This window comes from Canis lupus, chromosome 15 (genome assembly GCF_048164855.1).
Source record: "Canis lupus baileyi chromosome 15, mCanLup2.hap1, whole genome shotgun sequence".
NCBI lineage: Eukaryota > Metazoa > Chordata > Mammalia > Carnivora > Canidae > Canis > Canis lupus.
Genome location: NC_132852.1, coordinates 27,951,121 through 27,974,642, shown reverse-complemented (window position 1 = coordinate 27,974,642; position 23,522 = coordinate 27,951,121). Strand labels below are relative to the sequence as shown.

The 23,522-nt window shown below is 49.4% G+C and overlaps 1 protein-coding gene across 50 annotated transcripts in view; it reads right to left on the bottom strand.

The window, feature by feature from the left end:
- The window catches only part of RBPMS (RNA binding protein, mRNA processing factor), a 173,209-nt gene that overhangs the window by 7,132 nt on the left and 142,555 nt on the right, over positions 1–23,522 (bottom strand). For 23 of the 50 annotated variants that reach the window (XM_072776299.1, XM_072776324.1, XM_072776297.1 and 20 more), the window contains 4 exons: positions 17,418–17,548; positions 6,761–6,894; positions 5,450–5,570; positions 4,867–4,936 (listed from right to left, as the gene is read on the bottom strand). In XM_072776299.1, the coding sequence (XP_072632400.1) occupies positions 4,874–4,936; positions 5,450–5,570; positions 6,761–6,894; positions 17,418–17,548 (449 nt within the window). In that variant the 3' untranslated portion in view covers positions 4,867–4,873. Of the gene's footprint in view, positions 1–4,866; positions 4,937–5,449; positions 6,385–6,760; positions 6,895–10,382; positions 10,565–13,553; positions 14,702–17,417; positions 17,549–23,522 lie in introns of those variants that run through there. The other 27 variants (XM_072776300.1, XM_072776291.1, XM_072776294.1 and 24 more) reach the window with 9 other exon arrangements.

Here is a 23,522-nt window from a genome sequence, read left to right as displayed (position 1 = left end):
GCCCACCGTGCGCCTTCCTGGGATGGCCAGGCCAGTGCAGCACGTCCCACCCATATGGCCACATCCCTCCAGACTGGGCTGAACCCCTTTGGGATGACTCAAGACCAGTGGATGAAGAGCATGGGGACCATGTGGCACCCACCCTGGGTCCTGGGAGTAGGGTGCATGGTCACCGGACTGCTCTTTGCTGCTCTGACAGCAGCAGCAGCAGCAGCAGCAGCAGCAGCACCTGTCTGCGCACTAGGGCGGCCCCCATGAGATGACTCCCCAAACTACAGAAAACACAGAGGCAAGTCCGAACGTGCTCATCTTTAACCTTATAGCGAGCACACAGGCCTTCTGAACTTCCCTTTCCAGCCGGTTGCATGGGGTGTGGGGTGGGGCAGAGGGAAGGCGCTCAGACCCCACAGCCTGGTCTTCATACTTGGCCACCCTCTTCTACTTCTTCCAGGGACCAGCTAGCAATTCTCCTGGTGCATCAGCTCGGGGATCTCGAAGGCTCCCTGCCAGACCCACAGAAAACATGACAGGCAAATCCCAGCCTGGACGGCCCTGGGGTGCCATACCAGTGTGCTTGTGTGGCCAGCAGGTGTCTGTGGTGTTTCACCCAAGGAGCGTGGAGGGCACAAGAGTGGCTGCAAGAGGTGCCCCCCACAGTGCTGACACGGTGCAGGTGTCAGGCCCATCTCCACCTTTACAACTCATCCAGGAGCCTAACGGACCGGGGTTCAGGGAATCCGAACTGGGGCTTGTGGCTCAGCTCTGGGGAAACCTGACAGGTGCTCCTGAGGAAGCATCAGCACCCAGGGTGAAGCTGTGCTGGCTGCCTGGGCGCGCTGTGCTCCCCTAGCGCCTCGCCCAGTCTAGGCCTGCTGCACCGCAAGTTTGTTTACTGTGACTTGGCAAAGGGGAAGGCAAGACGATGACTGGAGAACTTCAATTATCCTCTAAGCTCGAAAGGGAGTCTGTTCTGAAAAAGGAAGCCCGTACGGATCTGGGAAGCTTTGGGTTTCTGCTTGAATGGGAGGTGCCAAGTTGATGCCGACCCCTCTGCTCCCCCATGTCACTCATGTCACAAGAAGCGCCTGCTAGCCCCGAACACCTAACCCACCTACCTTGCTTTGCTCTTTTTCCCTTAGCGCTTCTCACTGCCCTACCTCTCGTGTTTTATTATCCATATTCTCCCTGTTATAGACAAGGCTTTTTGTCTGCTTTTCTTACTCTTGTATCCTTAGCAGCCAAAACAGTCTCTTGCTGATGTTCATGGGATAAAGACGGTGCCAATGAACTTGAGACACAGAGACTGTGGTTAACAGGAAACCGGGAGTGGCAATTCAGGTGCAAGCACCGCCCAGGGCTTTTTTTTTTTTTTTTTTTAAGATTTTATTTGAGAGCGAGCCAGTGAGAGAATACACGTGGATAAGGGCAGAGGGAGAAGGAAGCTCCTGGTTGAGCAGGGAGCTCGATGCGGGGCTCAATCCCAGGACCCTGGGGTCATGACCTGAGCCGAAGGCAGAAGCTTAATTGACTAAGCCACCAGGCGCCCCTCTCAGGGCCCTTCTAAAGACAAGGCAGGGGTGCCTGTAGGAGCCACCACCATCTGAGCTCCCAGCTCTGCCTGACATACAGCATGAGGGGGTCCCCGAAAAATGGCTGCACCCCAAGGCCCTTGTATTCATAGCCAGAGACAGACGAGGCTGTTCTCGCCCAAAACAAAACATGGGGAGTACATGGCTTTACATTCCGGCCTTATTATCGCCTGCTGTGTCCTTCTCCCATTCGGTGACGCTGTTAACTGCATGTGCTTATAACTGCTGTTGCAGTCTTGGTCCATGGCCAGGGAAATTTTCGGAGTTCTTAAAGAACGTCCTCCCATGTCAACCCTTGCTCCTAACTTTTTTAAATTTAACTACATTTGGATACCCAACAAGGAAGGCTGTGTAACTCTCATTCCCTGTAAAGAGTTACTAGAAACTTGCTCATGCTTTCCTGTTTTCCACGCGTCTGGGAAATGGATCATTTTCAACGATTATCATGTAATCTGGGGTTGTCTGCCCCCTGGCAGGACTGTTAGCAAAACTCCAGTGATACACAGAGCTTGTAGCCAGACTAAACACCATCAAGCAAGATGCTGAACAAATTAAAACTCCAATGACACCCACCCCTCTGATGGTCTTACTTATGCCACCGATGATGGTAAATACACCCACACTCCCACCTGCCTCTGGGGCTTTCCTCACAGGCTCATCCTGTGAAGGTAGGATGCATCCTGAGTGGTAGGCTCTTTGTCTTAAAATATGTATCCATGACTCCCACTCATAGAACTGGAGTTTTAGGGGCACAGGCCTGGTCTGCACATTTCTGTATTTAGCAACAGCAGACACATGATATAGTTTTACTTAAATAAAGAGCTTGCTGACTTTTCTAATCTAGTCACTGATTTCCCAATAGGAATTCAAAGTGAGTAAATGAAAATCCCCTGGAGGGCCCCAAGGAAACCGGCCCCGACTATTCAGAATTCGGATGGGTGGCACCCCAGAGCTCCACATGTTGGAAGGGACGGCCAGTCTGGATCTGCGTATGGGTCATCATGTCGGGACACCAGACAGCACTCCTGTTCTTGTCTTCTATCCAGGTGCCATCTTTTCAGAGAGGAAGGAAACCCCCCCACAATGAACAGAGGAAGGCCACGCCACGTGAGCTGGTGATGCCACTGGTGGCACCTAACGTACATTTGGCCTTTTTGAACTAAAGTGTTTTGTTTGTTTTAATTCGTGAAAAACAGAGAGAGACAGAGAGAGAGAGAGAGAGAGAGAGAGAGAGGCAGAGACTTAGAGGGAAAAGCACACTCCTTGCAGGGAGCCTGATGTGGGACTCAATCGTTGGACCCCAGGATCATGACCTGAGCCGAAGGCAGATGCTCAACCACTGAACCACCCAGGCGTCCCTGCACTAAACTGTTTATTATTTCACCAGAACCACTGTTCTCAATTCTGATTTACATTTCCCTAGGATTACATAGCCTGGATCATTAGCTCAAGGACCTGATCCAAGAGACTAGAAGGAGCCAGAGTAATGGATCCACACTTGAACTGGTCTAAATTCAGGCAGGACGGAGACCACAGTCATCCATCCTCCTGCCTAGCTACCCCTCCTCTGCTTCCTCCAGACCCCGAGCAAGGAGTCTGGCTCATGGCTTAAGTTGCGCTCAGAACAAGTGGTGCATCTACAGGAGGTGTTCCATCTGCATGGGATCCTATAGCTTCACAAGCCACACTTCGGAAGGGGGAAACTGCTACCCCTCCTTTGGTAGCCAGGGCTGCCTCTAGTCCCTGGTGGATAGGTCTGTGGGGAAGGAAGGATGATCTGGAACAACTTAGGAGAGCAGATATAAACAAAGCGCAGGATCTGACCGGCTGGAACCATGCAACTGCTTAATGATCATGCCTTCCTTTAGGCCTATGTAAATGCTTAAAAAAAAAAATCCTTCCTTAGGCCCTATGCCACCACCATCCTCGGTCAAGTGAGACTGCCAAATTCGGAGGTCTTCTCTCATCTTACTCAACTTTCCTATACCATTTGATACTGCTGAACCCAGCAACTCACCACTGCCCTTCAGGCTCCAGCCCTCACCCACCCCTCCGGGCACCGTGCCTTCTCCACAGGCTGCTCGTCCTCTGCGGACTCTTTATGTCTAGGTGAGCCTCAAGGCTGCGTCCCACTCACCGCTCTTCCACTTTCAACTTTCTCAGCTACCCCCTTATGCCAAGTGCCCAGATCTACCTGCATCAACTCTTCTATGAGCTTCAGAATATCCCACTTACCCAATCCTAGGTACCTTGGGGTGAACACCACCAGCCTCTGGAAACAGGAGCACACTGTCGTGGGAGGCAGAGTACATCGACCATTCTCCCAGTCCTTCCCCCATGAATGGTCTGAAACTGTTCCCCCATTTAAGCTGAGCCTAAGTCAACCGGAGGCCAGTTTTCCCGATATACCTCCTTCAAAAGATCAGCATCAAGTAGAGGCAGGCACATAACTCTATATGACCTCTCTAGCATCTCTAAAGGGATGAAGGTCTGGTCCCTCCCTATTCTCATTTCTCTTCCTGTCTTGTGAAGGAATGATATAAACCAAGAGAAGACCATAGGAGCAGAACACCTCAAAGACTTTCCACCACATTAGAGTTCAGAGTAACAGAGCTTTCTTTGTATTTAACAGAAATCCAGTCAAGATACTGAATTAAGGCATTTAGAATTTTACACATATTATACATTTATAGAAAAAAGATCCACTCAGTGGTTCCCTGAAGCAAGGTTAAGTCTAAAATCAAATGGCGCAGAGATGCCAATGTAGCATATTGTTTCCTTTGAGATGAGAAAGTCTAAGGAAAGCCTGCTAGAAACAGCGCTCTGTCTGCCTTCAATTGAAGGATTAGGGGGATACACAGATCAGAGCTTACCTAAAGTTCTAATGTGTTCGCACGCAGGAAGTTAATTCTGCTAAATGGCTAGGACTCCCGTGACATTGCCCCCCCTACGTGTGCTGGCGGGTGCTGTCCACCTGGAGCCAGAGGATGGTGGCAGTTTCATGCTGGCTGCACCTGACACGGAAGCTGGCACTAGCTGCTGATTTAGGAAGTGTAAGACCACGATCTGGGGTCTCAAGTTAGACTTGGACAGAGCACCATCCCCTGCTTCTCCCTTAGTCCCAGGTGACAATCTCCCTGGAGCGATGCACCACCTCAGAGGAGTTCCTCAAGTGACAGGCAGTGACGGGACACGAGCCGCCCACATCCCGGACATCTGCTTTGTACTGGGCCCGTTAAGGCACCTGATGCAGCCGTCCCTCGAGCCAAGTACTTACGTAGTATTCAGCAGAACTGACGGGACTTCCAGCCCTGAGAAGTAGCCTCGGAGGGAGGGAGCCAGCGCATCTGGAAAGACATGTGGAGAGAAGGTTGTGAACCAGGGCTCCCACTGGCCATCCTCATCCTGGGAGTATCCCAACGGCTGATGGAGCCGGCTCACACATGCTCTCGAGTGCTGGCGGGGGGCAGCTCCCCCAGGGCCTCCCATGGTCCCGACAGAACGCCAAACCAAGCCCCCAGCAAAGCTACCCCTGGGAGAGCACACCAGGCCCAGCAGCTCCCTCGCTCCCGCCCTCCTGCCAAGGTGATGGCCAGCCACTACTGCGGCCCACCTGGCCCAGCGAGTCCCTTTTTCTGCGCTCACTCAGTGACGCCTAGGCTAGGCAACAGGCCGCCTCGTGGTTTTCTAAGCAGGTATGGAAACATGCATCTCCTTTGACAAAGAAGGGACAGCTCAGGACCCATCTGTGCCAGTAAGCTGGCCAGGAGAGCTTTGAGATCCTGCTCCTATTCTTTTACAAGAGGAGTTCTGGCTTCTTGGCACTGTGGGGTCTCCGGTACCCCAAGCCCTCTGCTCACTCTGCTGAGGAGGACCTGTAGCCCCATCTTTTTCATTAGGTTTCCAAAGTGGAAGGCCAGTGACAAAACAAATGGATTGAGTGATGCTTTGTCCACTTGATTGAAGGTTCCCAGTTCTGCGCTGAGGAAACGTGAAGACACAAACCAAAGAGCAAATGTGCTTTGGCTTTAAGAAATGTCCGCCCGTCGGCAATGTTGGTTTTGCCTCTTAGCCTTTGGATGGAAGAAAGAAATGCCCATTTACCACTGCTCCTCTCATTTTCATGGAGGAGGGATGGCCCCATCACCCCAAGGGCAACATGGGAAGCTGGGAGTGCGGGAGGGAGAGCAAACTACATCAAAGGGAATCCTGCTCAAGAGAGCTGGATGGCTCCACGGGGACTGGCATCCCCCCAGTGTGGCAGGAGGACAAAGATGGATCTTTTACCTGGGGCTGGCCCGAAGTGCTTCTAGAGTAGAATGCAATGCTGGAAGGAATTTTACCCTGGCACACCTACTTTGATAGTTTAATAAAATAGATGTTACAGGTGAGGAAATCCACTGAGATCTGGGTATTGTGAATGACATCCCCATGGGCACAGAACCCCACCGGGTCAGGCAGGATCCAGGGCCCAGGCTCTACTTGCTCTCGTAACATGTCTAGGAGGGGGCCCCAGACGGAGCTCACACAGGATCCCAGCCTTCGGTCTTGGCGCACATGCAGAAGTCCTCAGCATTTCCTTGTACTCCATGGGCCTCCTTCACAGGGTGGCTCCAGGGTAAGGGGATACACTGGGGCACTCTATCTCAACCTCCTTACTTCCTCAGGAAATGAAGACTTAAAAGGACCACAGATTCGTTTTGAGCTTCTGCCCATACCAGGAATGCGGCTCAGGGACCTTGGGCCAGCCTCCCATGAGGGATCTCTGGTGGGGCGGGGCCCACACTGGATATTCCTAGAAATCAGATCACCAGCATGAAGGGGTCCCCTGCATTGAGAGGGCGAAGCTATATTCCTCGGTAGCTGGTGGTGGCTGAAGTTCACCACACTTCTGGTACTGAAGTTCATTTAAGGCAGGGTCAGCTTCGTCTTCAGCATTCAATAGCAATTAAGGGAAGGAGGGACCAGAAACTCTTTGCAAGCAGGGAGGCTACCAAACATGTCACTTGGGGAATTTAGGAGTATATGCAGGATAAAGAAGAGAAAAACAAAGAAGGTACGTGTGGGAGAAAGGGAAGGAAGAGGGAGAGAGGAGTACAGATGCTTAGGGGGAGGGGCAAAAGTGAGGAGAGGGTGGGTAAGAGAAAGACAAAGAAAAATTTCATACCTACCCATGGCTTATGGCTTTGTGCATCTGAATCCACTTGCTCACTAAGCAAAGGGCAGAGTTGGAGCTGCCTTCCTGGGACAGGTGGTAAAGGAGGGGACGGGGGCACAGCCTCACGGCAGGTGAGGGGCTGGGAACCTAAACACACAGCAGGAGGGGATGGGTCTGTGTGCACTGGAGTCGCAGGGAGCGCAGTGGTGGCGACTGGTGCTGCCTGGGTGTAGGGCTGGGGCACTGAGCCCCAAGAGGCCAAGACATGTTGGTGTTTCAGAGACACAGGAAGAGGGGGTCTGACCAGGGGGTGGGGGCGCAGTGGATGGCATGACTTTCAGTGACAGTGACTGAGAGAAGGAAGCCCTTCATCTCCCACACCTACCCCAGCCTCAGCCAACCTCTTGCACATGCTGGCCTCTTCACCCACACCGTCCTCACACCCAAGCCCTGCAGTCAGCCTGGTCTAGGACACCCGAGCACCCCAGGGCGAGAAGCAGGCTGACTGGGCTGTGGGGTCCAGGGTAAGTCGTACTTAGTTCAGCTGAGCTGAACCTGGCCCGCTGGCTAATTCCTGGGGATGATGTGGTGGTAATGGAATAAACAGAGGCCCTGAAATTCATCACTCTGCGCCCCGTGGCTTGGACACCACTGCCCCTGCCAACAGGGTGGCTCCTCTCACTGCATTCCACAGAACTCCAAGCCTGCCTAGCCACCTCTTTCAGGTCTGAGAGGTGCAGTGGAACCCACTGCCAGCAGAGGGCAGTGCCCCCCCAAGACCAAGCCTGAGCTCCTCCCACACATTTCTGCTCAGCAGAGCAGATCAGTAGAGCTCCTGGGCAAAACAGAGTTCAAGCAGCAAGCAGCTGGTCCGGGTGAACAAGCAGTTTTGTGCTAACTACTGCTGACCTCCAGGGTGTGGGGGGTATGTGACACCCCACTTGGGCTGCTTGTTCTGCTGTGCTTTCTGGCCCCAGGTCACCCACAGCCACTCGTGCCCATTGCCCAAGGGGCTGCTTTAGTGCATCATAAACACTGGGGAAACCTGTGGTTCTCTTAACTCCTCCACAATTCAGCAGGGATCAATCTAGCCAGTTGACTTTCATGTAAGACATGATCCTGTCTGTAGAAAAATGCACGAGCTGGCCGGTACCCTCACACACGCACACACTGCATACCTACAATCCTGCATACAGTGTCAGGAGCTTCTGAAGTCCCTATAAGAACCTCTAACAACATATGTGACCCAAACCAAAACTGATACTTAGGAAGACCCTGAATGAGCAGCACAGTGTAGAGCACTAAGAGACGAATTATCTGTGCTGTGCCCCCCACCCCTCCCTTCTAGTGGCTGCCTGTCATCACTACACTGGCCCTTAGAAACAGGCATGGGAAGTGCCTGCCAGGTGCCTGCCTCAGTTAATGGCAGCAGTTATTAGTAAATGCTCCTTGGTTCAGCTATTTTCTTCTCCATGAAATAAAGGGATCAGTCTAGACCAGTGGTTCTCAGAGTGTGGTCCGTGGCCCATGGTGTCACTGAACTTGTCAGAAATGCAGAAGCTCTGGGAGAGAAACCCAAGCCTCCCTGCATGTCCCAAGCCCTTCCAGAGATGATGATGCACATGTCCAAGTTTGAGAAACACTGCTTCCATATGAGGTTTCCAAAATGTGGCAAGTACGCTGTCTAGAGATGCTCTGTGGTCAAGGAGGTTGGAGAGAAATGCAGTCTCTGCCCCTCTGGTGGATGCATGTTAGACTCTGAGAAGTTCAACACTGTCTGACTTAATTTAACTCTGGGTTTCCCAAGTGTATCTGCCCACAGAATCTTTTTATTATGTTCACCTGTAGGTGCTGAGAAACACTGGTGTGGAAGGCCCCTTCCAGTGGTGATTCTGGGAGGTTGTCTGTCATCACCTGGGAGGCTCAGGCATGTGAACGTGGCATCCAACTTTCTAGCTCTTAACAAAAGTAATCAGAGCTGGAAGATCACCAGACCAGCTGGTGCCCTGGATGTCTGATCTAATCTATAAGCAGCAGTGAAGATTTTCTTACCTTTCCTGATGCAGGTGCTGTACCTGAATACAGATTTCCCCAGCACCATCTATTCAGAGGCGGGCTCCCCCTTTAAGGCATGGATATTCAGGTTTCTATACGTAGGGTCCCTGACCTGAGATGGGGGCACTGTCTACCCTGCAGGGGCTTTCCCAGCACTGAAACAATAGCAACCAGCCACTCACACATTCTTTAGTTATAACCAAACCGGGCCCACTCACTCCAGGCCTAAGGATTCACTCTGAGCAGCAGAACCAAATAAAGCATGCCAGATCCTATGGCAAACTTTGCTGAAGGCTGCCAGGCTAAGGAGAGGCTGCTAAGCCAGAAGCACACTATGGTCCAAGAAATTCCAAACTCACCAAAGAGACTAGATTGATCTGCAATACAAAAATGATCTTTATGGGACGATCCTGCAGTTCTTTAAAATTGCACCCCTGCCCCATCTAATACAGTGTTCACCAACACGGGAGAAACACTTTTCAGGAATTTCTGTTTCATGAAATGAGGCCCACTGAGGATCACTTTGAAGGAACATCTGCTCTCCTGTTCCCAACCCCACCCTCAAACTGCCAGCCCACCCCCTCGCTCAGCAGACATAGGGCACAAAATATAATCACCATTCTCTCCTCTTTGGCATCTAATACTCCTTGTTTGGGGCAATTAAACAAGTTGCCATTACGTAGGCAAAACATCAAGATCTATGTGAACTGGTCCAAAGGTTATGTCGGCCATCTGACCTACCCCAATTGCCAGAAAGGAAGGGAGCTAGTCAGTCCTGGCCAGAGAAAGTTATGCTCCGACGCGGCCTTCTGCCCCTACAAGATCTCCCTCTCTGGATAGTGGCACACCACTGAGGCCTGAGCCCAGGAAGTGACCAGGTCTAGACCCTGTAAACACTTCCTGCTAAGATTGGTTAAAGCGGGGCTTAATTAACCATAAGCCTTCAGGGATAATTTTCTCTCCTGGGCTCTTAACACTCTGTCTGTCCTAAGCACAAGCCAGGTTCTTGCTTCCAAACAGGCATGTGAAATGTGCTCAGACATCCCAGAAGTTCACTCAAGACGCCACTTGGGTTGAGGGCACCCAAGCATGTAACATCCTGTGTCAGATTAAGTCCATAGTGGCTGCTTGTCATCCATATTTAATTCTGTCAGTCTGTTAATTTTTAACTATGTTTGCTATCAAGGACCATTAGAGGTCCCCAGGAGCCGAGCCCAGTGAAGCGCAAAGTACTTCATGGCAGAGTGGATGAGGCTTGAGGTTGGGGCGTCCCACTTTCCCATCCTGTCACCGAGCTCTGGCCTTCCCCACCGACAGCACAAATCCTGAATAAAACATGATCCCATTTGGAGTTGATTTGCCTTTTTTTCCCCTGTCAGAATTGCTTTTCTTCAAGGAGAAGTTCACTTTCTTTTTATGAAGGCTACATTTTATATTTCCCAACTTTCTTTGTAGCCTTGGTTTTGTCTCCAAAGCAGTTAGTGAATTCTGACACACTTTTAGATGGTATCTGGGTGCCGGTTCCTAGGAAAGAGGCCCAACCCCGGGTGGATGGCCAGCTGGCTGAACCAGAGCCTCACCTCAGCACACACCATAGCCATGGGCCACCATTCTTGCAGTGCCACCAGCGGCACTCTTCACTGAAGAACAGAGGCTGGGCCCTTGGTGTTCTCTCGGTGGCTGCTGGTCTTAAGTCCCTATAACTGCTTCTAATGCTACAGAGGGAGGGCTCAGGAGCCTGTGGGCCATGCTAGATCATGTTCTAACAAAAAGGAGGAAACAGAAGAGCTAGGTTAATAATTATGACTCCATGCTAATAAGCATTTTACTGTTTCCCTCCAAATGACCCCATCAAGTAGGTACTCATTCTTCCTACTTATAGGTAAAGAAAGTGAGCTTCAATGAGGTTAAAATAAACTTGCTTAAAATCCCAAACGTAGCACAGTGGGTGGAAACTGTTATTAAAACTGGCCTGTTTGAATTTAAAACATCGAGGCCCAATTCCGTGCCACACCCTCTACACCATCCTACTCTGACAGTCAGACCACCTATTTTTAATCTCAAGGGCAAGGCAGGTCCGTGGACTCAGGAAGGGGCTCTCATTGCGAATGAGGTGGGGGTGGGGGTGGGGGTGGAGAGGGAGTCCTAGGCTCTAGGAAGTTTAGCCTTACAAAGGACAGAATGAAACATGCTTAAAAGACCTGAAAGACTGCGCCAAATGAAGGAAACCCTGTGGCCCCCCTCCCCCCAGCCAGAAGAGGCCAGCTATGAGCCGCTCTCAGTCACAGCAATGGGGAATTTGAGAAATCCTGTTGGGATCCACAAGCAATGGCTAGGGCCACAGCACTAAGGCTCAGCAGTAGCAGCCCTGACCCCTGGGGAACGCTGGCTGAAGGATTTGGGACTGAAGACGCCAGTGAGGGCGGGCCCAACGTTTCGGGCTCTCACTGCCTTATAAGAGCTCCCTCATTCTCCAGATACCAAAGAGCAGAGGAGGAGAGGAGGTGATAGAAAAGGTAAAGAGGTCATTTGCTTGGTCAGGGTGGGACCCCCAGGGCTCAGCTACAGGACTATGCAAAGAGTAACTTCCCAAGGCACAAGAGGTACCGGTGCCACCTGAAGTAAGGCTGCAGAGAATTCTAGCAGATGGACTGTGGGAAGAATGAGCCCAAGAGTCTGGGCAGGAATGGGCAGGATGACTCACGGGTCTTTCTCTCTCCTCCAGTTTCTCTGATAGGGAAGCAAGATAAGGCAGCAGCTGGAAAGTTCGGGGACAACGGGTTTGAGTAAAAGCACACACAGGAACCATTTGGTCTCTCTGGGAATTCAGCTGTTTCCCACTCTTGATCTACTTCCTGTCAGGGAGAGGTTTTCTCCTGACAGGCGTGTCCGGGCCTGGCTGTGGGGGGAGACTTTCTAAGGGGACAAGTCCTCCCGGTACTGGCACAGGCTGCAGAGACCTCGCTGGTGGGTATAGGGCAGGTGCTGTCACTCTGGGGGCTGTCCCCTGATGCCTCATCTTGCTCATCTGTCCCTCATTTATTCTTTCCAACCTCTAGCCCTCCATTTGGCTGCAGCCATGAGGACTCTGCAGCCGCCTCAGTGTTGTCAAGACAGTGCTGGATGCCCGTAGCACCGGAACCATCACAGCCGCGTGGGTAGCTAGTCCTAGGTTGCCTTCTCCTTGTTAAAAACTCACATGGCTCCTTAAAAGGCTAACGTCTGAAGCCCTTCCTATGTGCCAGGCACGCTTTCTTGCTCTACATGAAGGATTATTAGGCTCACTTTACTGAAGCCCAGAGTTTAAGGAACTTGTTCTGTTGTGGTCACGCAGCTTGAAAGTGGCAGAGCCAATGTCTGACCAAGTAGCTCGCGGCCTGCACTTCCAACCCTATACTACAGCCAGGCTCAGTTCTTCTGAAGGACTCGAGTTCCAGCACAGGCCAAGCCTTATGACTCATGAGGCAGACACAGAGACAGCCCAGAGATGGTGCTGGAAAGGGAGAGGGGTCTCTGTGCTCCCTGCTAAGTGGGAGACACATGCCCAGGGCACACAGGAGGCCGGCGTTGAGAGCACAAGGCCTGGCTGGCCTGCCCTGACCTGGCCTCCTATGGGAGTTAAGCCAGGTGGCTCCCCGACCCGAAAGCTGAGCAAAATCAGGAACTAGACGGGACTAGCACGCTCAGGAGACAAGAGCACCCAGGGGCAGTTTCTCCTCACAGTCTGACCTTCACGGAGCTATAGGTTTAAAGGGAAAGGTACATATCAGAGGATTAACAGTTTCACAGATGTCTAGAGCCTTGAGCCTACAAAGGCAAGCTCTGGAGCCCCTCAAAGCTATGTGCTTCCAGAATGTCACAAGCCCTGGGCTGCAGGGAGACAGTAGCTACTGGACAAAGCCAGGCCTCAAGGACCAGGTCTCAGGCGGTAAGAGCTGATGCCATCCAGGAGGCACAGAAGCAAAGGTCCCAGGTCTCCCAAATCTTCTTCCCTTACTTTTGCAAGGCTGTGGTGCTGAACCCCCCTGCCCAACCTGGCTTTCATCCACCCGACTGGCTGCAGGACCTGCCACTTCCAGCACTGGCTGGAAGCTGAAGTGGTCTTACTGTGTGAGTCCCACCACGTGCCTGGGCAGGAGGCATCACTGCCTTGCTGCTGGGGGCTGTGTGCTCCCTCGAGTCCACACTCACACCTGCCCTGCTTCCCGCCTCCCTCAAGACACTCCCTTGAGCCAGGAGCTTCAATTATACCCCGTGCCAAACCAGATGCTCTTGTGTCTTATTCTCTATGGGACAGAGTTAGTGACATAGGAGACACTTGGTGAAATTAGTTTTTAAAACAAAGTTTAAAGATTCAGTTTGCAGTTGCCTTTTGCTGCTGGGTCAATGCCTGGATGTGGTGGGTGGGTGTGTGGCTCTGCTGTGGGCCCCCACATGCCGTTCCTGGCCCTTCCCTGCCCCATGACCTCTCTTGCTTCCTCATGTGGGATCACAGTTCTCATGGTCCATTTCTATGCTGATTGTAGGTTTAGCCTTCACAGTTTTTCCACTGTGTCACAAGGCACTTCTCAAGGGGCAAGACTTGCCCTGGGGAGTCTCTCAGGCTTTTAAGACCTTCTGTCCTCTCACAGGTAATGGGCTCTGGCCGGAAGCTGGGCAGCATCCCTGGAAGATCGTCTGCTGTCACTCAGGGCAAATGAGGCCTTTGAGAAAGAGATAGGTGCCCAGGACTTGCTCTCAGGACTACTTACCTTTATAAGATTTGGGCCTAACAAGCTGGCTCTGGTCAAGGGTAAATGGCATTCTGCTTCTAGAATGTGATGAGAACAGTGCACTTTATTGGTTTTCTCTCTGCATCGTCAGCAACAAGACTAAATGGCAACAAGTAGCACTGAAGGGGCTGGAAACGGCTGAGATGTGTGGGTACAACCTGGCAGGACTGCTGCTCTCTGCTCGAGAGGACGACTTTCCTAAAAGCCACGGGTGAAACCTTCCCTCCTGTTCACAGGGACTCACAGAATATATGCAATAAATTTCAAATACCAATGACCTGGAGAGTAAACAGGATGACCAGGTCTAAACATGTTCACGATCTTCTTGGAAATCAGCTGTTTGCTGCATCAGATATTTCCTTCATCTTTACGAATGACACAGCAGTAGTGCAGTCTTCAATCCCACTGCCTCAGGCGATAATGTCTCAGAGATAGGATGTGGTGTCAAATAAGCATCTTCAATTTAGAGATGGAGGCACCAGGCTGGAGCTGAGCTACAAGACGAAACTCCTGATCTTCAATGACAGTCTCTGCCCCCTGGGTCCTCTCTGGATCAGGGTGGATAGACTGGAAAACACATCTAATTTGCTTCAAATGGGCTTCTGATGGCGAGTCACACTATCTCTGCTGAAGCAAGATCTCCTGGGAGCGGTGACCCACAGACACTAGACAGAGAATCTTCCAACGTGCAGCTCTTGATGGTTTGGGAGCCCAAGAAGAGACCAGCAGCAGTAGTGAGGCCTCAGCTCCAGGCCGGGTCTCCCCTGGAGACTCTGAGGCCACCTCCCATGTGGTATGTGCTCAGCGTCACAGACCCAATTATCCCATAATCTCAGAGATAACCTCTCAGCTCCAAACTCGCATCACCATGAAAACAAAACGCTGCAGTCTACTTGAGATAATTTTTGCTCTGATTAAAATTTTTATTGAAATCTCTCAAATGTTACCAAGAAATAATTTTTGCAAAATGGGGGAAAAATAGCTAACAAGCAAATTCAACATGGGAGCTCCCTCTGCTGGTCTGCAGTAGGTTGGTATGTTACAAACACATTCCCAGAGACAAATCTAATTTGCTGGAGAAGTGGACAAAAGACAGGTGTGTTGGGCTTTGCCTCAGGAGAGAAACACTAGAAGAAAAAAAAAATCCAAGTCTCAAAACAGAGCACAACATTGCTAAGAAAAGCAAAATAATATAAACACTTCTCCAAAAACATACAGTAAGCTCTCCAAACAAAACCAGAATCATCCACTAAAGGGATGCTCCATTTTAGTCTTCCCCACTGCTCTATTCTCTCAGGCCCTTTAGGTGAAGGTTAAGCTCTGATTCCCTTGTCTTTGCCTCCAAGTCTCTTCTCACAGGCTTCTCATCTACTTAAAGAAGAAAGATCCAAGGAGTCAGTAGAGCGAGGCCTTTCCAAAATTCCAACAAAGAATAAGTCTTTGGTGAGCCAGCACTGAGGTGTGGAAACAGCAAGGCCTCGGATCAGGTGACCTGGCTCCAGTCACAGTAGAGCCACTCACGACTTTTGAGAACTCTCCATCTTCTTTGGTCTGTCTCCTCAACTGTAAAATGGGCCAGACCTGCTGATCGGGAAAGCCTCTACCAGTTCATTCTAGGAGTCTCATCTTGGACAAAGAAATTTAAATAACCATATCTGTTCATGAGCCTTTAGAATACAGAACCCAAGCTTGCGCTGGGAATGACTCCAAACAAGCTGTGGGGTTGAGCACAAGGATCTCTCTGATTTCAGATGAAAGTTCCACCAACTCTAGGACCGATGTGGCGGAGCCAAGTGGATTCCAGGTTGAGAAAGTCTCAAGATCAAGGAAGAACTCACAGGGGAGGGTGCCACCATGGGCAATACATCCCACCAAGTTCTTGGTTGAGTCCATCTAATCTTGGCACTGTCTCTAACCTTTCTCACAATGGGCATGGGTTTTCTAATCCCTTAAGACTCTTCAATTCCTTTTTCCACCTACCCCCAGACATACTTTGGATTTCACCCACCATATGAAACAAGAGTAATGTTATTAAGGCCCAAAAGCCATCATTCCCGATCCTTTATGGCCACTGTTAATTCTTGCTTTTCCAGGGCAATAGTGAAAAGCTTTACTGATTAACAAAGCCACCAACACTCAAAATACACGGCACACTTGGCACTGTTCCACGGTACTAGCAACATTTGCCTCAAGTGTCTGTTAATCTGTATTTAGGCAGTCTAGGAAGAGGAAAGGAAGACCAATCCATGGATGGCGGGGGCGGGCCCAACAACAGGGAGGGCCTCTCTGAGTCATTCCCCACCATCTATGAAGTTACCCCCAAGGCCACCGCAAACATTTCAATGACTCAGCAGAAGATATTCATGGGCTCATATTTTGTCCCTTCTCCCTCCCCCTTGCCACCTACAAGGACACTGAGCCCTGACAAGGACTGAGGTGGAAGCAGCAGTGAGGGAAGGGAAAGCAGAAAGCACAGCTGATATGGTCACTGGGCATCAGGCTCTGAATCCTGCTGCTACCATAGGTCACGTTCTGTGCTAGGTGCTCTCAACCACCATCATCTACTTTTCCCTCACCATTGATTCGACTTTCTACCTCTTTCTGCCAACACCAGGGGTCATCACTTCAGGGGCCTAGGCACCAAGGCCCTCTCTTTGTAGTTTGCCTGTGCAGCAGCAGGGAAGCTGGGCTGTCCGTGTGTGCAAAGAGCAATGACAACTCAGCTGGAACAGAATGGAAGCATACACAGCCAGCACCACACCTGACCCCACAGCCTATAAGGATGTTAGCCAGGGGGCTGCCTGGCCGTGTTTTATAAAACCCTGTGTGTTCTGTACAACATGAAAGAGTTTTAAGTCAGAAGGAAGAGTTTTCTGGGAAACTATATTTCATCCAGCCTTGTAAATAAACACTAAGCAAAAAAGACAAAAATCCCCAACCTGCCTGTCTAGGCCAACTGTTTTTTTCAGAAATGAGGCTTTCCTGCTTTTAGAGGAATTTCACGTGCATTAAGACGAATGAAATTTCATGCTTTCTTATTTGCTATTGATCATCACTCTGAACCCTAATGGTTATCACTACTGTTTGTATTAAGAGCAACGTTTTTCTTTTCACAGGGAGAGGAGGGGCTGCTATGTAGATCGTAATCTTTGTGAAGAAACCAGGGAGTTTATAAAACTCAGGCTATTATTAACTCAGAAGGAAAGTAAGTCCAGAGGCCCTCAGCTCAACCTGTAATTACATTCTCCACACTACACTGTCCCTCCTTTTTCTACAGGGCTTCCTTGAGGTGGCAGAAAGGAACCCCTAATCTCTCCTGTAACAAGTGTAAGCTATCCTGGAAACTTCCAACTTTCCCCCAATTTTTCCAGTTTCCCCCAACTTTTTCAGTCACTGAATCTCCTAGAACACGAGAGCAGCAATCTCTCAGTACACAGGTACACACAGAGACATGTAACTCCCGCACAAGTGCACACCTTCCTCCGCAGCCCTTGCACACGACCAGGCACACACACACGACCGTGTTCTAGTGACGCCCTCTGGCTGGCTGGGGGCTGGGGAGGGAACCTGTGCCCAATCTCTCGTGTGTGACATGAGGGTGAGATCATTAAGGAGGAGAGAGGTGTCATCTGGGGCAAACATCAGGCAGTGGGTGATATCATTGCTGTCAGACGGTCCTCAAGTCCCGGAGGAGTGTCAGCTTGATTTAGAGGGGATCATTAATCTCCTGAAGGTGGGTCTGTTAGCTGGATAGGTGTTAGTTGTACGGTGTGCTCTGGGGAACCGAGTTGGAAAGGACTGGTGATGGGGTGAGTGAAGTCGTGGCCGATGGGTATAAATTACCTGGGCATGCAGTGAAGCGGGATAGGTGAAAGCAGGAGGAGGTAGAGCAGGCGCTAACTCCGCTGGGTACAGAGGGTACGGGGCCCACACTTCAGGGCTACTGGGGTAAAGTGCAGGCACTGTGAGCTCGTCTGCAAGAAAAGAATAAGGGAAGAGTTAGTGGTTACAAACAGCTACTTTCAAATCAGAAACAAACCACCACAAATAACCCCACACCCCAAACAATGTCAGAAGTCAAATTACTCTCATTCTTTTAATAACCTGTTGGTTTGGGTCCTGAAACTCTAAGCAAGGGAACGGTAAATACAAAGTGAAAAAAAGCAACAGGCATCTGCTGCCTGTCTGGCCTGCTGGGACCTCAGGCCTGGGATCTGCCCTGGACACTCTGATGTCTTTCCAACTACAGTCGGGGGAACATAAGAACAGTGGGGATTTCCTGCACAAAACCGCACACGTGGCCCTCTAAGAAAAAGAGGAAGAAAGAGGACGGGTAGGAGATATCCCATGAAAATCCACTGCAGAGAGAATTGGGAGAACAATGGTTTATTGGCAGGGCCATGACAGGCCAGAACGACTATAGGACTTCTGTGATTATCAGAGTAATTACTACTGACAAATAGATCATGGTCACCAAGCACTTCCCATTTAGCCCACGGAAGCACAGGGCCAGACACTGTGCCTACAGGGCATTTAAGATGTCAAAAATGCAGAGAACAGAAGTGAAAAAGCCTGGAGTATCTTGATTAAAGTTAAGCTCCACAAAGATGCAATTTAGAACATTCCGTAGTTGCTGCTTACACTGGTCTAAATTTGATTCCATTCAGGTCAAGCTGCAGTTTGCCAGATTGAAGGGCAAGTCCCCAAGGCTCAGAATGTATCAGGAAGCAATCCATTAAAGTAACAGAAAACACATGAGGGAGCGTCTCCGCAAAGAAAAAAAAATCATCAATCGATAGTTATGAATCTGGACTCTGTGAAGCAGCAATCTCAATATGTGCTTTTATCACCTGTCAAAATCTGAAATCAAGTAGGCCAAGGATGCTAGCTGGGACTGCTGAAGGAGTCAGGAAAAGGCGACTGTCATAAAGCCATTAGTGACTCTGCCATTCAGGACTTTCCAGAAGTCCAGAGTGCATGTGACCCAAGGTCAACAGAGTCATTTCACTCCTTCCCACATGTAAGAAGCCACCCCAGGGCTGCTCATTCTGGGTCTTCCTCATGCTCCCAGCCTCCCCCCCTCCCAAACTGTGGCTGTGGGCAGGGGGCTAGAAACAGAAAACCTATCCTGAGTGTGATGTGGGGAGTGCTCTACGGGGCAACCGGAAAGAAGCTGAGCCTGTGGGTGCCTGTGGACCCCTGGTGAGTTTTTCCCACAGTCAGTCAGCATGGCAAGAGCTTCTGAGAAGATGGTGGGAGTCCTGGGCTGATTGAGGACTATCCCTTCAGAGGGCTACACTGTGGCTGGATGGACTCCCTGACTCCCTCCCTCAACAAGGCAGTTCAAATGTCCTCTTCAGACCTGGTGAGGGGAGTGCAGCCTGCTTGTAGATTAGGCTGGAGAGTGTAGCCCAAAGAGGAGACTCACAATTATTATTTGAACAGGTACACACAGTAACATCCTAAGTTTCTTCAAATGATCAGGTCTATACCATCTACCTCCAGTTCTAGGGTGTGTAGGTGTTTCTAGTTTCGGTCAGAAAATTCCTTATGGAGGGGTCAGGAGAACACTTCACAGACCCCTATGTTTCCGGTTATGACAAGACCAGACCATATGATTTCTATTAGAGCAAATCTTGTGGGAGCCCCGCTCGTGGAAACTAACTGCTGCCAGAACCCAGGCCTCGGATTTTAAACAAACAACCGTTCTCAGGAATGGCAAGCTATTACTGTTGTTGTTGGTACTATTATTTCAGCTACCGTGCTATTTTAAGACCTTCTGAGTCTTAAAAAAAAAAAAAAAAAGTCAAGAGAGTCTCAGGACCTAGCATGTGAATGTCTCAGTCCAAGCTCGCTCAGCCCTACTGTGACAGCAGAGGACTCTAACTGCCATCAATGGGGGTGCTATGCAGCACTATGAGGGGGCCTGCAGCCTGATGGTGGCACTTCCTCATCCTGTTACCTCACAACAACTGGCCAAGATGGGGGTACTCTTATCTGATAGATTTTTCTCTAGCAAGTTTTAGAAATGAAATGAGAGGTTTTTTTAAAGATATCTGATCCTAAAGAAATAAATAATAGAGACAGGTGGAATCAGGGTTTCAATCTCAGCCTCAACTGATAGGATTTACAATTTCCAGATATTTCCAAATTTCTATCCTAAAGCATCAGTTCCCATTGGGTCTAGACTGACACTTGGAAACTATTCACTAACATGCACAAACCTAGCCCAGCAAGATGGGGCATCTGCTTCCAAATCTCCCACACCCAAAGCTGCTGAGTTAACAGCAGAAGTCAGATAGTGAAGTGGAAGCCTAAGAGAGATTGGAGTGAAATGAGACTTGATCAGTTCTTTCATACCTCTCATCATCTCTCCTGTCTCCCCTTGAGAAGGAATTTAGAGTTACCACAAATGTCAAGAGACATGCAACATATAGTGGGCTCGTCAGGAGGAGAAGTGGAGGATGAACTCAAAATGTACCAGTGGAGATGTTCTAAGCTGGAGAGTACTAGTTTAGAGGAGGGCAGTTGAGGAGGATTTCTCACAACCAAGTTCCCAAGGGTTGGCTAGTGAGAGCCCAGGAAGGGAAGATCCAGGTCTTAAGTCTGCACCCCTGGGGCCACCTCTGAGACTAGCATTTAGTGTTTAATAATGTTTCTTGGATTAAATAGTACCTGGTGGAAAATTCTAAAAATTGTTTAAAGATATACCACTGTTTTGTTAAAGGAGTTTAAACTATCCATAGGAACCAGATCTAAAATTTCCCAATCCTTTCAGTATTTATCACACTAAAACAAAAATGAAACAAAAAGCAAAAAGGAGGCGCAAACCAGAAGAGTGACTTTCAAAGTTCAAAATAAAAGCAATGCAACCCTTTCTCTTCAAATGAATTTTTCTCAGAATCCCTTTTTAAGTAGAAGTGTAGCAAAATTTGGTTGCTTTGATGGCAGTGGTGGTGGTTGTGGTGGCGACGGTGGGGTAGCTGGAAGATCTCAACCCCTACAACAGTCCCAAAGGTCTGCCAGGGTTCCAGAGAATAGTCTGAAAACTGTGTTTACAGCTGCGCTCACCCACAGACCGGTTTTTAAAGTAAGCTCCTCTTCCACGTCCTCTGAAGGAGCGCATTCCTCCGGCTCCGGCTCCGGGAACCCCACCTGGGGGCAGGGGTGTGAGCTGCTAGAGCAGGGGGAAGAGACAAAGAACCCTGGACCTGGGATAGAAGCAGACAGGCTCTCCTGACACAGGCTTCAGTGCCCAGAGTACCATGGACTGCAGAGGCAGTCCTCCAGGGAGTGTTTAGGGCCTCAAAAAGTATAGAAAAATCTAAGCCAGAAAATACAGCAGGTGACATGAAAGGAAGAAACGTGAGTAAACCAGGGCAAGCTATTTACTCCTTCCTCCACACTCCTGGATCCTGGCCCTACCTTCGCATCTGCACTGTAGCCCTGAAGAGTCCCTTACAGTACGGCGTGTCCTGAGCAGCATCAGCATCCTAGCTCCACTGAAGACCTACTGAGTCAGAATTCGGCCCTCTAGGTGAATCTGATGTATGCCTCAGTTTGAGAACCACTGCTTTAAGTTGTCTTCTTGTCTATCTTACTGTATTATTTGATGCTTGTGCAAATTATGCATTTTGCCTTCAGAGAGCTTACAGTATGTTGTTACCTGCTATATAGCAGTTTGTTCAATGAGTGGACGAAACACCCTAGGAAAGAAAATGCAAATGAAAGCAATAATTCTAGATTTGTTTTGTGAGAGAAATTGGAGGGGACGAGCAGACCCAACCTGACATCCTTTGTTTGGCTCAGAACCCCTAGTAACAGAGCACTACAGGCACAATGGGGACCGGCAGACCAGGTAAGGATCACATCTGTGGTAAAGCAGCCCTCAGAGACACCTACATTTCACTAGGAAGCTGAGGACACTCTGAAGAGTCACATACTTTCCTTTGACAGAAGAGGATAGTGAGGTGAATGAGCTTTTGCATTTGCATACTCCTTCCTGGTTGCCAATATGGTCTTAAGAAAATTATAGCAGCTGAAGGGACAGGCTTTCCCTAACTCAGGACCTTCACACAGATTCCCAACTGAAGGAGCAAGCCACAGCAGGGGAGCAGCATGGCTCAGGTGGGCTTCTGGCTTCCTCAGTTGGCCTATCCTGCTAAAAACTTCCTAAGATGGAAAAGCTGAAGAAAGAGAAAGTTTGCTGCCCTGGGCCCATTAGAATGAGTAGAGTTCAAGGAGGGGGTGAGACTCCCCCTGACAAGAGAGGCTCCTGACCACCCAGAGTGAGCCAGGCCTCAGTGAGCAGAGGGATCAGCAGGCCAGAGCTTTTTGTCTAGGCCTAATCCGACCCTCTCCTGAGAGGGTGGGTCAGGCCTTTCCCACTGCCCTAGATCTGGCTACATCCTCTCTCCTTTAGCATGTCTGAGGATGTTTTTGAGGGCTCCCAATATACATCTGAATAAGCCTTTTTCTTAGCATAAGAATATGCAATCAGAAGAGCTCAAACTAAATTCTGACAAACAAGACTAGAAACTTCCCCAACTCCACCTTTCAATCCCTTTGGAAAGGAAAAAAACTGCAGTGTCTGATGAAGGTTTAAACTGCAAGAGCTCACTAAGATCAGCCAGTCTGCCTTTTCATTTTGGATGAGAAAACAAACATGCAGAAAGGTGAAGGTTCCAGTCTAACGTCACACTGAAACAGATAAACGACTCTCAGAAACGAGAGCAAGAGGAACAAGGACAATCTTTAATGGACTTAACCTGTGTACAGCTGAGAACACAAGGTCTAAGAACTTTAAAGTCAGTATTTACTTTGCTTGCCTCTTGGATATTTTTATTTGGAAATATTCCACAGCAATCTCATACTCAATATGTCTGAAACTAAACAAAGTCCCTCCAATGGCCTTTGTTTTCTCTTTGGTTCCTGATTTCGCCAAGCCATGGTGACCTGGTAGTTTTTCACCAAGGTCCTACCAAATTCGGCCATCATCCACTTTGATCTTAATTACCATTGCAGGATTACCGAAAATGCCTCTCTTTACAGTCCTCCTGGCAGCCATGCTTCAGCCAGGACAACTTTTAAAGTACACAATTTTGCAATGTCACTCTCCTGCTTAAAACCCTTCTATGATTTTGCCTTGCTCTCAGGACAGCGTCTGAACTCCAGGTATCATGCCCAAGAAGACTACACATGATCCTGCCCCTCATCTCAACCTTTGCAGACCTGCCTCTCACCTGGTTCCCCATCATGGTCTAGGATTAAGTCCTTTTAATTGCTTGACTGTGCCTGGTTCTTTTCTTTCAACTGGCTTAACCCTTGCTCATTCTTCAAAGGACTCCATTTAGATGTCATATCCTTGGGTAGAGGGGAGGGGGCAGGGAGAACCTTCTCCATGCTCTACTGGGTCTTTTATCTCCTGGCCATAGCACTTATCTCCAGGACTGTAAGTTCTCACTCTTAGCTCATCATATGCCTAGCATAGTGTATCAGAAAGTATCAACAAGTTTCAGAAAGTATCATTTGCTCCATACTGGATAAAACCAAGGGAGAAAGAAGGTAACTTCTATCTTGCCCTTCAGAGGAGGAAATGATCAAATTGTAGGTTAATTCAATTCTATGTGGGAGAAAAATATACACAAAAAGGATAGATGTGAGAGCATGGAAATGTGACTTCTTAAATAAGATTACATCTCAACTCAGTCTTAATAACACATATTTGCATACATTTTTTATCTACAGCTAAGACCATGTATATCCATTATCATTCTGGACACTCCTTAGAAGCTGTGGAGAAAAGGGTAAGAATGGGTGGTCTCATTTTAACAATAAGAAAAAAAAACCTATCCAAGGTCTCATAGTTAACTGGTCTGAACTGGGACCAGAACCCTTGTCTGTTGTCTCATGGTTCAGGGTCCCTTCCATACACCATCCTGTCCCCCC